At 55.9% G+C, this 12,837-nt stretch overlaps 2 protein-coding genes across 5 annotated transcripts in view; both read left to right on the top strand.

The window, feature by feature from the left end:
• Positions 1-11,447, top strand: part of TNPO2 (transportin 2) — an 18,907-nt gene extending 7,460 nt beyond the window's left edge. For 3 of the 4 annotated variants that reach the window (XM_010855484.1, XM_010855483.1, XM_010855485.1), the window contains exons 5-25: positions 8-114; positions 203-336; positions 421-502; positions 575-697; positions 804-922; positions 2,247-2,307; positions 2,403-2,568; positions 2,777-2,929; positions 4,949-5,174; positions 5,374-5,545; positions 5,997-6,083; positions 6,162-6,269; positions 6,368-6,526; positions 6,996-7,083; positions 7,272-7,370; positions 8,141-8,236; positions 8,545-8,650; positions 8,903-9,002; positions 9,082-9,156; positions 9,277-9,404; positions 9,488-11,447. In XM_010855484.1, coding sequence (XP_010853786.1) covers positions 8-114; positions 203-336; positions 421-502; positions 575-697; positions 804-922; positions 2,247-2,307; positions 2,403-2,568; positions 2,777-2,929; positions 4,949-5,174; positions 5,374-5,545; positions 5,997-6,083; positions 6,162-6,269; positions 6,368-6,526; positions 6,996-7,083; positions 7,272-7,370; positions 8,141-8,236; positions 8,545-8,650; positions 8,903-9,002; positions 9,082-9,156; positions 9,277-9,384 — 2,369 coding nt within the window. In that variant the 3' untranslated portion in view covers positions 9,385-9,404; positions 9,488-11,447. The remainder of the gene's footprint in view (positions 1-7; positions 115-202; positions 337-420; positions 503-574; positions 698-803; positions 923-2,246; positions 2,308-2,402; positions 2,569-2,776; positions 2,930-4,948; positions 5,175-5,373; positions 5,546-5,996; positions 6,084-6,161; positions 6,270-6,367; positions 6,527-6,995; positions 7,084-7,271; positions 7,371-8,140; positions 8,237-8,544; positions 8,651-8,902; positions 9,003-9,081; positions 9,157-9,276; positions 9,405-9,487) is intronic. The other variant, XM_010855482.1, reaches the window with a different exon arrangement.
• A 1,085-nt stretch (positions 11,448-12,532) lies between these two features.
• FBXW9 (F-box and WD repeat domain containing 9) overlaps positions 12,533-12,837 on the top strand; it is a 5,030-nt gene continuing 4,725 nt past the window's right edge. Inside the window, exon 1 of the mRNA XM_010855486.1 lies at positions 12,533-12,834. Within this exon, the coding sequence (XP_010853788.1) occupies positions 12,602-12,834 (233 nt within the window). The 5' untranslated portion in view covers positions 12,533-12,601. The remainder of the gene's footprint in view (positions 12,835-12,837) is intronic.

Below are 12,837 nucleotides of genomic sequence, written 5' to 3' on the forward strand. Positions count from 1 at the left end.
GCCCCAGGCATTCTCATCACCACCATCGCTTCCAAGGGTGAGCTGCAGATGTGGCCCGAGCTGCTGCCCCAGCTGTGCAACCTTCTCAACTCGGAGGATTACAATACTTGTGAGGTAGGCGACCAGCCACGGCCTGCCTGCCTAAGCGGGAGCTGGGGTCCGACTGGGACTCCTGCCCATGTGTCTGCTGCTCTCCACTCAGGGAGCCTTCGGAGCCCTGCAGAAAATCTGTGAGGACTCGTCTGAACTGCTGGACAGCGATGCCCTCAACAGGCCCCTCAACATCATGATCCCCAAGTTCCTCCAGTTCTTCAAGCACTGTAGCCCCAAGATCCGGTGGGTGGGGGTCTTCAGGGGGTTGGGAGGGGGCAGGATGGGTGGGATTGGGGGTGACCCATGTGCTGACCCACTCCCTGCTAGGTCCCATGCCATCGCCTGTGTGAATCAGTTCATCATGGACCGGGCCCAGGCGCTGATGGACAACATTGACACCTTCATTGAGGTAGGCCATGGGCTGGGGAGTGTAGGGAGAGGGCTGAGGGCCCAGCGGCAGCTGACCCCGGCTCCCCTGCAGCATTTGTTTGCCCTGGCTGTGGATGATGACCCTGAGGTGCGGAAGAATGTGTGCCGTGCACTAGTGATGCTGCTGGAAGTGCGGATTGACAGGCTCATCCCCCACATGCATAGCATCATCCAGGTACACCTGGCCAGGGCCAGCCCATGGCAGTGCTGTGGGGTGGGAGGCTCGTGGGGAGCCACCCCTCACCAGGCCTGGCCTTAGTCTTTCTCCTACCCCACCCCAGTACATGCTCCAGAGGACCCAGGACCACGATGAGAACGTGGCCCTTGAGGCCTGTGAGTTCTGGCTGACGCTGGCCGAGCAGCCCATCTGCAAGGAAGTCTTGGCCTCCCACTTGGTCCAGTGAGTGCTGCTCCTGCCCTCTGTCCACCCCAGACTCCACCCCTCTGCCTTCCCTTCTGTGCTAGCCCATCCCAATCAACTGTCTTGGTTTGCTTTTATTCCTGTGTGCGTTTATTTTGCAAATGGTAGGTATGTAGCTTTAATGGATTAAAAATTATGTTAAGTTATAGGTGGAAAAGATGAAATTAACAGAGAGGGACTTCCCTGGTGGTCCAGTGGTTAAAATTCCTTGCTCCCAATGCAGGAGGCCCACGTTTAGGTCCCTAGTCAGGGAACTAGATCCCACATGCCTCAGCTAAAAACCCCTCATGTCACAGTGAAGATCCTGTGTGCCCCAACTAAAACCTGGCACAGCCAAAGGGGAAAAAAAGGCAACAGAGGCTTCAGGCATAGCTGGATCCAGGTGCTCAAAGGATGTGAACGGCAGCCCGTCTGGGCTCAGATCTACTTCCTCTGTGTCTACTTTGTTCTCAGGCACAGCCTGCCCTCATGGTAGTACTTTCTGCAGCCTTCTAGCTTGGGAACCTCAGAGTAAAGACAGTCTCTCTTTACATTACTCTTTTACAGTGTCTCTGTAAAAGTTCTAGGGCTGATCCTCTTTGATCAACTTGAATCACTTGTCTGTCCCCAGCTCAGTGAAGACTCTAGTCAAAATCTCTGATCCTGAGGTGCATGGGTTCCAGTGGAGTTGGGGAGGCTGCCCTGCCTGTTAGCTCCCCAACCTGGCCCCATGCCAGGAAGTCCCTGGTTACAGGGCAGGGCCGTGTGTCACTGCTTTATGGCATGTTAGGAATCAGGCTTCCCTGGTGGCTCAGTGGTAAAGAACAAGCCTACCAATGCAGGAGACACAGGTGTGATCCCTGGGTCAGGAAGATTCCCTGGAGAAGGAAATGGCAACCCAGTCTAGTGTTTTTCCCTGGAGAATCCCATGAACAGAGGAGCCTGGTGGGCTACAATCTGTGGGGTTGCAAAAGAGTTGGACAGGATTTAGCAACTAAACATCAAGGGGTCAGACACTATTCCAAGCTTCTCAGCATGTGTGGGGGCCTGGAATTCACTGAGTGGCCAGGGGTCTGGATCAAGAGCATTCCTGTGGAGCTAGGAGTAGTGTCAGCTCTGACTCAGTCACAGTGGCTGAGACTCTGTTGGGAATAGTGCCCACTAAGGGAAATTAATGGATGCAGGACAAATGGAATCAGCATGTATGGTCTACCCATCGGCGCCTTGATGCTCCTGCTTGCAACTCCTCTCCACTTCCTCTTCCCCAGGCTGTAAGCTGTCTCTAGGGCCCCTGCATCCTGATTAACAGCCTCTCTCCCAACAGGCTGATCCCCATTCTGGTAAAAGGGATGAAGTACTCAGAAATCGACATCATCCTGCTGAAGGTTAGCTAGGGCTGACTACCAGTCACGGGCAGGGTGAAGGAAGGCTGGGGTTCTGGGGGCCTCTGGGGGTCTCAGCCATCTGCCTGATTCCACAGGGGGATGTTGAGGAGGATGAGGCTGTCCCTGACAGTGAACAGGACATCAAGCCACGTTTCCACAAGTCACGCACGGTGACGCTGCCCCATGAGGCTGAGCGGCCTGATGGGTCAGAGGACGCGGAGGACGATGATGACGACGACGCTTTGTCCGACTGGAATCTGAGTGAGTGGCCTGGCCTGTGGTATGAAGTGGGGAGTAGGGGACAGCAGGCCCTGGGCTCCCTCTCAGAGGGAGGGAGCCTATGCAGAGCAAATCACAAAGATTCAAATCACGACCTCGGATCCCAGGGGTTACAGAAAGGAGGGCTGGTGGCCTGCCCCATGTGCCTCCCTGAGCCCCGCCCCCTCCCCAATTTCCTCTCCCGCCCCAGGGAAGTGCTCGGCGGCTGCACTGGATGTCCTGGCCAACGTCTTCCGGGAGGAACTGCTGCCCCACTTGCTCCCCCTGCTCAAGGACCTCCTCTTCCACCCCGAGTGGGTGGTCAAGGAGTCAGGCATCCTGGTGCTGGGTGCCATTGCTGAGGGTAAGTGACCCTCCAGCCTGACTGCGTGTGACCTCTGAGCCTCATGCTGGTGTGAGATGGGGCTGGCTCAGGGAGGGCTGGTGGGGGCGAGGCTATCCCCAGGTTCTCTCCAGCGGCCTGCTCACCCCACTCCAAGCAGCTCAGGGATTTGAATCTTTCCCTCAGCCCAAGAATAGGCTTCCTAGGTGGCTCAGTGGTAAAGAATCCACCTGTCAATGCTGGATACGCAGGCACGATCCATGGGTTGGGAAGATCCCTTGGAGGGGGGAATGGCAACTCACTCCAGTATTCTTGCCTGGGAAATGCTATGGACAGAGGAGCCTGGCGGGCTATAGTCCATGGGGTCGCAAAGAGTCGGACAAGACTTAGTGACTAAACAACAACCACCTCAGCCAAAAGGCCTGAAAGGGACCCCCAAATGCAAGTCCTCTCCTTAATTCTCAAAGAAAGGCAGTTCCATGAGGTCTTAAGCATAACTCCAGCAACGGTAATAACAGGCAGCCCTGTCCTGTGGGCTTAGCACCACCTGAGGAGGTAGGTTTCTTGAAACTCAGCTGCAAAGAGAATTACACCACTTCTCTTGTCACCTGGGATGAAGCTAGGCCTCAAACCTGCTCTGACTGCGAGGCTGGCCTGCCAGGATCAGAAGTGTGCAGAGTTGGTGTTTCCTTCACTTTTCTGGCTCCCTTTGTCCTGATGGTATGCACAGGGTGAATTGCCAGAGGGCTTTCCAGATCTGTGATAGGAGACACACACGACTATCTCAGCACCCAGGTCTGCTGTAACATGTGAAGTGTTCTTCATTTTAATGGGAAAGATCTCAAGGAATTGACCCTGAACTGGTAAAAATAGATCTCAGGGCTGGGATGATCAAGGGATATGCTGTTACTTGTGATCTGCAGTGAAAAAAGAGACAGACACATTCAGAGTTTTTTTTTAGAAAGGGAAGATGAAAAGTAGGGGGAAAAAGTCACAGACATCTAAGAAAGGTTTCAAAAGAAAGGTGCTTTCTGTCCACTTGGGTTGCTGCTGCCCATAAAGGCTGAGTTAACTCTGCAGCCCAGCCATCTATGAACTAGTGACCAGGTAGCTTCCCAAGTGTCCCAGTGGTAGAGAATCCACCTGCCAGTGCAGGAGATGGAAGAGACGTGGGTTTGATCCCTGGGTTGGGAAGATCCTCTTAAGGAAGAAATGACTACCCACTACAGTATTCTTGCCTAGAGAATCCAATGGACAGAGGAGCCTGGTAGGCTACAATCCATGGGGTCGCTAGGAATTGAACACGACTGAGCACATAGAGTAACCAGATGACAGCACAAGCCCTGGGATGGGGTGGAGCTGATGGAAAGGAAAGTATTTATTTATGTATTTTGGCTGCTGGGTCTTTGTTGCTGCGAAGGCTTTCTGTAGTTGTTGCAAGCAGAGTCTACTTGTTGAAGCAGGGGCCTCTCATTGAGGTGGCTTCTTTTGTTGTGGGCTCCAGTACTTTGGCCACCTCACCTGAAGAGTTGACTCATTGGAAAAGACTGATGCTGGGAGGGATTGGGGGCAGGAGGAGAAGGGGACAACAGAGGATGAGACGGCTGGATGGCATCACCAACTCGATGGACGTGAGTCTGAGTGAACTCCGGGAGTTGGTGATGGACAGGGAGGCCTGCGTGCTGTGATTCATGGGGTTGCAGAGTTGGACACGACTGAACGACTGAACTGAACTGAACAGGCTCTAGGGTGCGTGGGCTTCAGTAGTTGTGGCACGTGGGCTTAGTTGCTCCACGAGACATGTGGGATCTTCTCAGACCAGGGATCAAACCTGCATCTTCTGCATTGGCAAGCAGATTCTTATCCACTGGACCACCAGGGAAGTCTGATGCCATTTCCCATCCCCACCTTGCCTTTCACTGACTCTGTGCCTCTGAGACAGTTATTAACCTCCATGCCTCAGTTTTCTCCTCTGCCCATAAGGGTGGATGTGGCCTGGCCCAGTTGGCTCAGCCTCGCGTCTGTGCCCGGTCCTTTCAGGCTGCATGCAGGGCATGGTGCCCTACCTGCCTGAGCTGATCCCGCACCTCATCCAGTGCCTGTCGGACAAGAAGGCCCTGGTCCGTTCCATCGCCTGCTGGACCCTGAGCCGCTATGCCCACTGGGTGGTTAGCCAGCCCCCCGACATGCACCTGAAGCCTCTGATGACGGAGCTGCTCAAGCGAATCCTGGATGGCAACAAGAGGGTACAGGAGGCGGCCTGCAGGTGACCCTCGACCCCTGGCCCCACAGACCTCACCTCACCTGCCCCACTGGCTGCCCTCCGGGAAGTGATGATACTTATGACTCCTGACAGTGCGCTGATTTCTCACCGTATTCGTACTGGCTGATCCCGAGTGTCCCCTTCCTGAACCCCACCCAGAGCCCACCGGTGGCGGCCCACTGAACACTTCTGCCCCTTCCAGTGCCTTTGCCACCTTGGAGGAGGAGGCCTGCACGGAGCTGGTGCCTTACCTCAGCTACATCCTAGACACCCTCGTCTTCGCCTTCGGCAAGTACCAGCACAAGAATCTGCTCATCCTCTATGATGCCATCGGCACCCTGGCTGACTCTGTGGGCCACCACCTCAACCAGCCGGTGAGACCCCACAGCAGCTCCCTCCTCCTGATCCCCCCTGTCCCCCTCCCCGGCATCCAGTGACCTGGTGGCGCCCCTTGTCGCACGCCAGGGACGTGGCCATGACCTCGACAGGCAGGCAGACAGACCCGGCCCCTGCCCTCGCCCTGCTCTCAGTCTAGTAGGGGAGACAGACAGTTATGAGACAGCGTGGTAAGTGCTGGGCGGGGGGAGCTCAGGGGCCCACGGGAAGCAGGAAGCATCAACTCGGGTGGGGCTCAGGATGGGTGAGAAGGGAGTGAACTAGAAGGGCCTGGAGGTCTGGCTACTTGGCAAGGACCCCAGGAGCCAAAGGAAAGCGCCTAGGCCTCATGGTTCAAACAATGAGCGCCTCTTGAGTCAGAGGGAGTCATGTTGGTTCCCAGGCTGCCACCTGCATCCAGGGATCCCCAACTTGCTGCTCCCTCTTCAGGAATACATCCAGAAGCTGATGCCTCCACTGATTCAGAAGTGGAACGAGCTCAAAGATGAAGACAAGGACCTCTTCCCCCTGCTGGAGGTGAGTCAGCTTCAGGCCCTCTCCCGTGGCCCTGTTCCACTCTCCTAAGCTCACCTCTCCTGCCCTTCTCTCTGCCAGTGCCTGTCATCAGTGGCCACTGCCCTGCAGAGCGGCTTTCTGCCCTACTGCGAGCCGGTCTACCAGCGCTGCGTCACCCTGGTGCAGAAGACGCTGGCCCAGGCCATGGTGAGCAGCCCACCGCCATCACCTCTCCATCCATCCCTCTGCTGCTGCCCCAGCCTGAGCTCACTCCCCTCTCCCTGTCCTCCCCCTTCTGTGCCCAGATGTACACCCAGCACCCTGAGCAGTATGAGGCCCCTGACAAGGACTTCATGATTGTGGCACTAGACCTACTTAGTGGCCTGGCTGAGGGCCTGGGTGGACACGTGGAGCAGCTGGTCGCCCGTAGCAACATCATGACACTGCTGTTTCAGTGCATGCAGGTGGGTGGACCCCTCGCGGGCCTCTCAGTGGACAGTGGTGACCCCCAGCAGCCTTTGTGGGCTCCCTGGGGTGGACTTAGGGCCTTAGTTATGCCCCGAGGATATTAAAGAGAAGGGACTTGTTAAAAGAGCTGGTGATTATTTTAGAAAGTGATTCAAATGAGACATGAGTAAAATCTCATTGAAAAAGTCAACAGAATAGGAAATTAAAAAGTAGAAAATAGGAAATGTGAAAGCAGAAGCTTCTCCAACATCACTTCCCCACCCCCAGCATATCAGTATGGGCGGCAGTTCTAAGTGGTATCCTGCGCAGGGCACTCATTCATGTGCCCCTGAGTCCTGGATCTTCAGATGGGCCTGCAGCCTTGGTGCTAGGAAGAGGCAGGATCAGCTCATGCTCTAAGAACTGTGCCGCTAGCTGGTTGGGGGAAGGGGAGCCCTGCCACACTGACCCTCCTCTGACCCCCAGGACTCGATGCCTGAGGTCCGGCAGAGCTCCTTCGCCCTCCTGGGAGACCTCACCAAAGCCTGCTTCATCCATGTCAAGCCCTGTATCGGTACGACACCCATTGCGTCCCCACCCTATGACCCCAGCCCTGGCCTCAAGTGATGGAGATGACAACCTGGGAGTACTGTGACCAAACTGGGATGTATTCGTACTGTCTGATGGGGCCTGCCCCTCGGGTTTCCGGAGGCTTCACCCTGGCTGGCCCCTCTGCTTAGCACCCCTCTTTCTCCCCACCAGCTGAGTTCATGCCCATCCTGGGCACCAACCTGAACCCCGAGTTCATCTCTGTCTGCAACAATGCCACCTGGGCCATTGGTGAGATCTGCATGCAGATGGGTAAGTGCCCATAGGTGGGCAGGCCCTTTCCCTTCCCGTTGGCTTGTTCCCAGCCTGGTGGCAGGGAACCCTGATCAACAGGTTCCCTCTAGAGCAGGGGTCCCCAGCTTCTGGCATCTAATGCCTGATGACCTGAGGTGGAGCTGCTGTAATAATAACAGAAGTAAAGTGCACAGTAAATGTAACGTGCTTGAATCATCCTGAAACCATCCCACCCCAGTCTGTGGAAGAATTATCTTCCACGAAACCAGTCCCTGGTTTCCAAAAAGGCTGGGGACCACTGCTCTTGAGGGCCCTGGTGCTCCTTGAGGCAGGTGCTGATTGGCCAGGGATGAGGGGACACCTCTGAACATTTTCATCTGAGATGGGGACAGATGGCTGAAAGACCATGTGTAACTGGCTTCTCCAAAGAGGCACAGGGACAGGAGGCCTGTTCTTATTGGACTCATCATCACCTCCTTCCTCTACAAGCAACTGACTGAAAGCCCCACTGGGATCCGTTGGGAGACTTTCTCTGAAGGTTCCCCTGGCCCTGCCTACCCCATAGGGAGATGGGGTGGTGTAGTCTCACCCTGGTGTCCAGCAGTGACTCCAGGGAGGCTTCTGGTGTTGGGTGGGTGCAGGTCTGTCTCTGGTTGGCCACGGATCCTGGACTGCAGACATCTAGAGATGGCTTTTTGCTCACTCACTGGTTAGCCAGTGTCTGGATGCGACTAGGGTCGGTGTGGGTGCTGTGGGCCACGCAGGGCTCTGATTCTTCTGTTCCCTAGGGGCAGAGATGCAGCCCTATGTGCAGATGGTCCTCAACAATCTGGTGGAGATCATCAACCGGCCCAACACACCCAAGACACTGCTGGAAAACACAGGTGGGCAGCAGGCCTGAGCCACTGGCAGCCTCCCGGGGGTGGGGCTTCCCAGTCAGTAGCTGACAAAGAGATCTTGGGAAAGACCCAGGGAGGGTAATGGGAATAGGGCAGTGGGTGGAGGCCTGGGAAGGATGTTGGCCTAAGGGGAGACCTGGGAGAGACCCAAGTTGGATGGGGAGGAGACCCTGACTGGGCCAAGCTTGGGGACCCAAACAGCTGGCAGGAGCTGTTCCCTTGGGGCCCGTGGGGTGGGGCTGGCGCCTCGTGCTGGAGGCCCCGCCACGTACCCGGGCCGCTCGGGGTTGCAGGTCGCCTGACGAGTCCCTCTGCCATTCCAGCCATCACCATCGGCCGCCTGGGCTACGTGTGCCCGCAGGAGGTGGCCCCCATGCTGCAGCAGTTCATCCGGCCTTGGTGTGTGCCCACCCGGGTGGGGCCCCACCCCATCCCTCACCAGTACCCATCCAGCCCTGCCCTGCCCACCCATGGATACACGATCCAGCCCCACTGAGCCCTGACCTCCTGTTTCCCCCAGCCCAGCCCCACCACTCACTGACCTGCCGCCGCTCCCCAGTGTCCCCCATAGATGTCCACGGTGCCCCAGCCCCAGGGGCTGATTCCCCACCGCTTACCTCCCCCCTCCCCCTCCCCACTCCACCAAACCAGGTGCACGTCCCTCAGGAACATCAGGGACAACGAGGAGAAGGACTCGGCCTTCCGTGGGATCTGCATGATGATAGGCGTCAATCCTGGGGGCGTCGTGCAGGTTGGGGCAGCTGGGCTCGGAGGGAAGGCGCTGGGACTGGGCTTGGACGGACCCTCACATGGGATCCGTCATGTTTCAGGACTTTATTTTCTTCTGCGATGCTGTAGCCTCCTGGGTGAGCCCGAAGGATGACCTTCGGGACATGTTTTATAAGGTGAGGCCCCCCCAGCTGGGCCCTAATCTAGTCTTGGGAGGTGGCGGGTGGGGAGAGACTGAGATCACCCTCCTCTTGCCCTGCTCCGGGGCGCCCCTCACCACACCTCCCTCACTGCAGATCCTCCATGGCTTCAAAGACCAAGTCGGGGAGGAAAACTGGCAGCAGTTCTCGGAGCAGTTCCCGCCACTGCTGAAGGAGAGGCTAGCAGCCTTCTATGGGGTCTAGACGAGCATCGCGACTGCCAGGTGTGGGGCCTGTGTTCACAGAGGGCTGGCGCTGTCACAGGAGCCCTGATGGCACAGGCCCTAACGCCCTCCTCTCCCCACAGGTTTCTGTCTGCGTCGTTGTCAGAGGGGTTGCTGGGGAGCGTGCTGCGTCCAGAAGTCGCTGTGCCCTGGTCGAGGGGGGTTAGGGAGGAGTTAGCGGGACCCAAATCCAGACGCCTTCCCTGTCCATCTACCTGCTATGGCTGGCCGGAGGTTGGTCAGAGGATGGGCAGGTGGGTGGGGCCTCCACGCTCATCCTAGAAACGGGAGGGGGGTGGGACTTCTTAGCAGCAAGGACCCCTTGCTCTAATTGGGGTCACCTCAGGCAGCCTACTTGGGCCAGCCACGTGGGAGGGAGGCATCAACACGGCCGACCAAATCCGGCTGAGGATGAGGCAAGGGAAAAGCAGGCGGGGAGGGGGGTCCTTGTAGAGACACGTACACTCACATGTACACACATGGCTACACGCATGTGCGGGTGCTGTCGCCAGCCAGGCTGGGCCAGCCGCCCCACCATTTCCCCGACTGCATGGAGACAGTAGAATTAGTGAACCCCTGAGTTAACTCGTAAGGCCTTCCGTGTAACCTGCATCTAGAGTTTAAGAAGCTTCTGCTGTTTTGCCGGAATTGGCAGTGATTAGGGAGGGCTGGGTGGGTTGGGGACCTCCACTGGGACCCTGGGGTGGGGGTGAGGGGAAGAGGATGGCCACCTTGGGGCCACTCAGTCAGCACGCGCACGCTTTGGACCTGCTCTGCACACTTCTTGCCAGCTCTGTGGCAGCCTCAGCCAGTGTGTCCCCCTTCCTTCTCCCATCCCAGCCAGAAAAGTTGGGACCACCAAAGTGGCCAGGGCTGGCCAGAGGTCACATTTTTTCTCCCTCCCCTGAGCCCCAGTGACTTACGGAGATGCTGGGCTGGATGGAACCTTTTCCACTGAAGAGAGCTGGGAGCAGCCAGAGCTGGGAGCAGCCAGAGCTGCTATAAGCAAGTCCGTTTCAAAGGCAGTTCATTTCTCTGCTTCCAAGAGCACTCTTTCAGGCCTGACTTTTAACACAAGGGCCAGGCTAGGGCATTTAATTGATGGTGACAGAAGACAAAGGTTTAGGTTTTGCCAGCCAGAAAGAAACTGAAAACTTGGAGGAAGGGAAGGGCGGTATACTCCCTTACCCACCTCTGGCCCTGGGACTTCCTGATCACAGTTCCAGCAAGTCCTAAGACCCCACCAGACTAGGACAGTGAAACTTGTGGGATTGTTTGGGGATTCCTTCACAGTGGGAGAGACTCCCCTAAGGTGGAGGGGTGGTTACTTCCCATTTGGCCTAGAAACTGAAACCAAGCCTTGCAATCCCCTTACTGGGGTTTTCTTTTCTCTTTTCCCTGCTTTCTATTTCTTTGGGGGCCTCTTTGCAATTTGCGATTTGCTGGGGTGGGGGTTGACTGGATTCCTGCGTCCTGGGGCCTGCTCCATCCATCCCTCTGGGGCCCTGCCAGAGGGGCACTGGTGCACATTCCATAAACCCAGCTGGTTCCCCGCTGTGAAACTCCAGCAGGTCTCTGGAAGCCATTTGTAGAAAAAGAAAAGAAAAAAAAAATAATCATTTAATTTTCTGGTAATTCCAGTGCTTTGGAGAATCCTCTGCTGGGTCTTGGGGTGTGTGGATTGGCTGCCTGATGGGATTGGTAACCCCTTCTCCATCCAAGATGGGGGGCCTGGTTCTAGTTCTTCTCTTTTTTTTTTTTTTTTAAGAAGACTTTTTAATTTTTTAATTTATTTTGGTTGATTTTTGCACAATGAAGTTTCAGCTTCTCAACCTTTTTCCCTTGCCTAGGGCTGCAGACCCTGACTGGCCTCGATCTGCAGTCCCTCTCGTTCCCACATCCCCCCTTCCCCTCATCCTTTTCTTCCTGCGGGCTCCAGGGTCTGTCCATTTGTTACTGTGCTGTGCTGGGGACTGGCGCCAAGGTGGCGTGAGATTCCACTTGTGTAGAACTTTGTTGAGTAAAGATCAGTTTCTTGTGAAACCCTTGGTCTCCATCTGGCCTCTTGTGTCCTTGGGTTTTGGCAGTAGAGAAGAGATGTAGAGGGGGGCCTGGAAAGTTTTAGAAATGGGATGTACAGGAATCAGGTCAGGAAATAACTGGAGGAGTGGGGAAGTAAGAGTAAACATTAAATGTGGTAATACAGCACATGCAACACAGTCTCTGGGACATAATTGCAGTCTGGGAGCTCACTACAGCACAGATTCAAAATCACCATGGGCTAAAGACTAAACTGAGTGGCAAAGAGCAAGACCTTGCAGCACTCTTGGGCTGGTTTCACAACTCTGGATTTGTATAATGCTCAGCCCAACGTCAAGGCCGTGGGACCCAGGAAAACATGCACAACAGTTAAAGGCAAATAAAAAATCTCTTATCTGGGTATGCAGAGGCCTCAGGATAAAATCTTGCAACCTCTGTACAACCCAACGATCACCTGCATCAACCTGGAAGAAATTTTTAAATGCTGACACAACCAATTTTCATTTAAGTGTGTGCATTTTAGTGAGAAAAAATAAAGCTAACCAGTGAAACAGTGGTATGTCCCATAGAGAAAAATACAGTGGAGGGAGGGGAGAAAGTACGTTTTGGAAAATGACCAGTCTTACAGTACTCTGGGTACTTAGGGTACTCTGCTAAGGTGATTGAGCAAAGAGCCACGTGGATATCAGAAGAGGGAACGGGCTAGTGCTGCTTAGAATTTGTTTAACTTTCACCGAGGGCTCTGCAGTGTGTTTCTGGGTCGCTAAGAAAAGACAGGAATCACTGGCATGCCTAGACTTCGAACCAGGAAAAGAAATTTATTTCTTAGGTTCCGTGTCTGTGAGAAGTGCTTTAGGGCCGTGTTTTTCAAACCAGAGTCCAATGGCCCTTTGCATCAGCAACATCAGACATGCTAGTTTAATAAACGCAGGAACCAGAAATCGGGATTTTTCCAGTCCAAGGTCGACGCAGCTTAAGAACTAGACCTTTCCGAGGAGCCCGCATCCAGCACGCGGCCAGTTTCCACGCGGGTTGCTTGGTTCCGGCTGGCGCCTAACGTCATCAGGCAGCGCCGGAAGTGCCCTCGTGCTGCCTAGGAGACAGGACGCGGGCTCTGAGTCTGACAGACCAGGGCCAGCCGCGCCCACCCGGTCGCCATGGAGCTGCCTCCAGGGCCGCGCGACGATCCCCACGCCTGGGACGATGACTCGGACCCGGAGCTGGAGCCTGACCCCGACGCGCAGGCCGAGGCTTACGTGGCCCGCGTGCTCAGTCCTCCAAAACTCGGGCTGGCACCCCCGCGCGCCCCTCCTTTGCCCGCGCCCACGGTGTCCTTTGGCGCTCTGGAACCGCGGGCCGCGTCCAAGGGCCCGACTGTGGCAGGTCCGGGCCT

Source organism: Bison bison, unplaced genomic scaffold (assembly GCF_000754665.1).
Source record: "Bison bison bison isolate TAMUID 2011002044 unplaced genomic scaffold, Bison_UMD1.0 scf7180017864365, whole genome shotgun sequence".
Classification (NCBI taxonomy): Eukaryota; Metazoa; Chordata; class Mammalia; order Artiodactyla; family Bovidae; genus Bison; species Bison bison.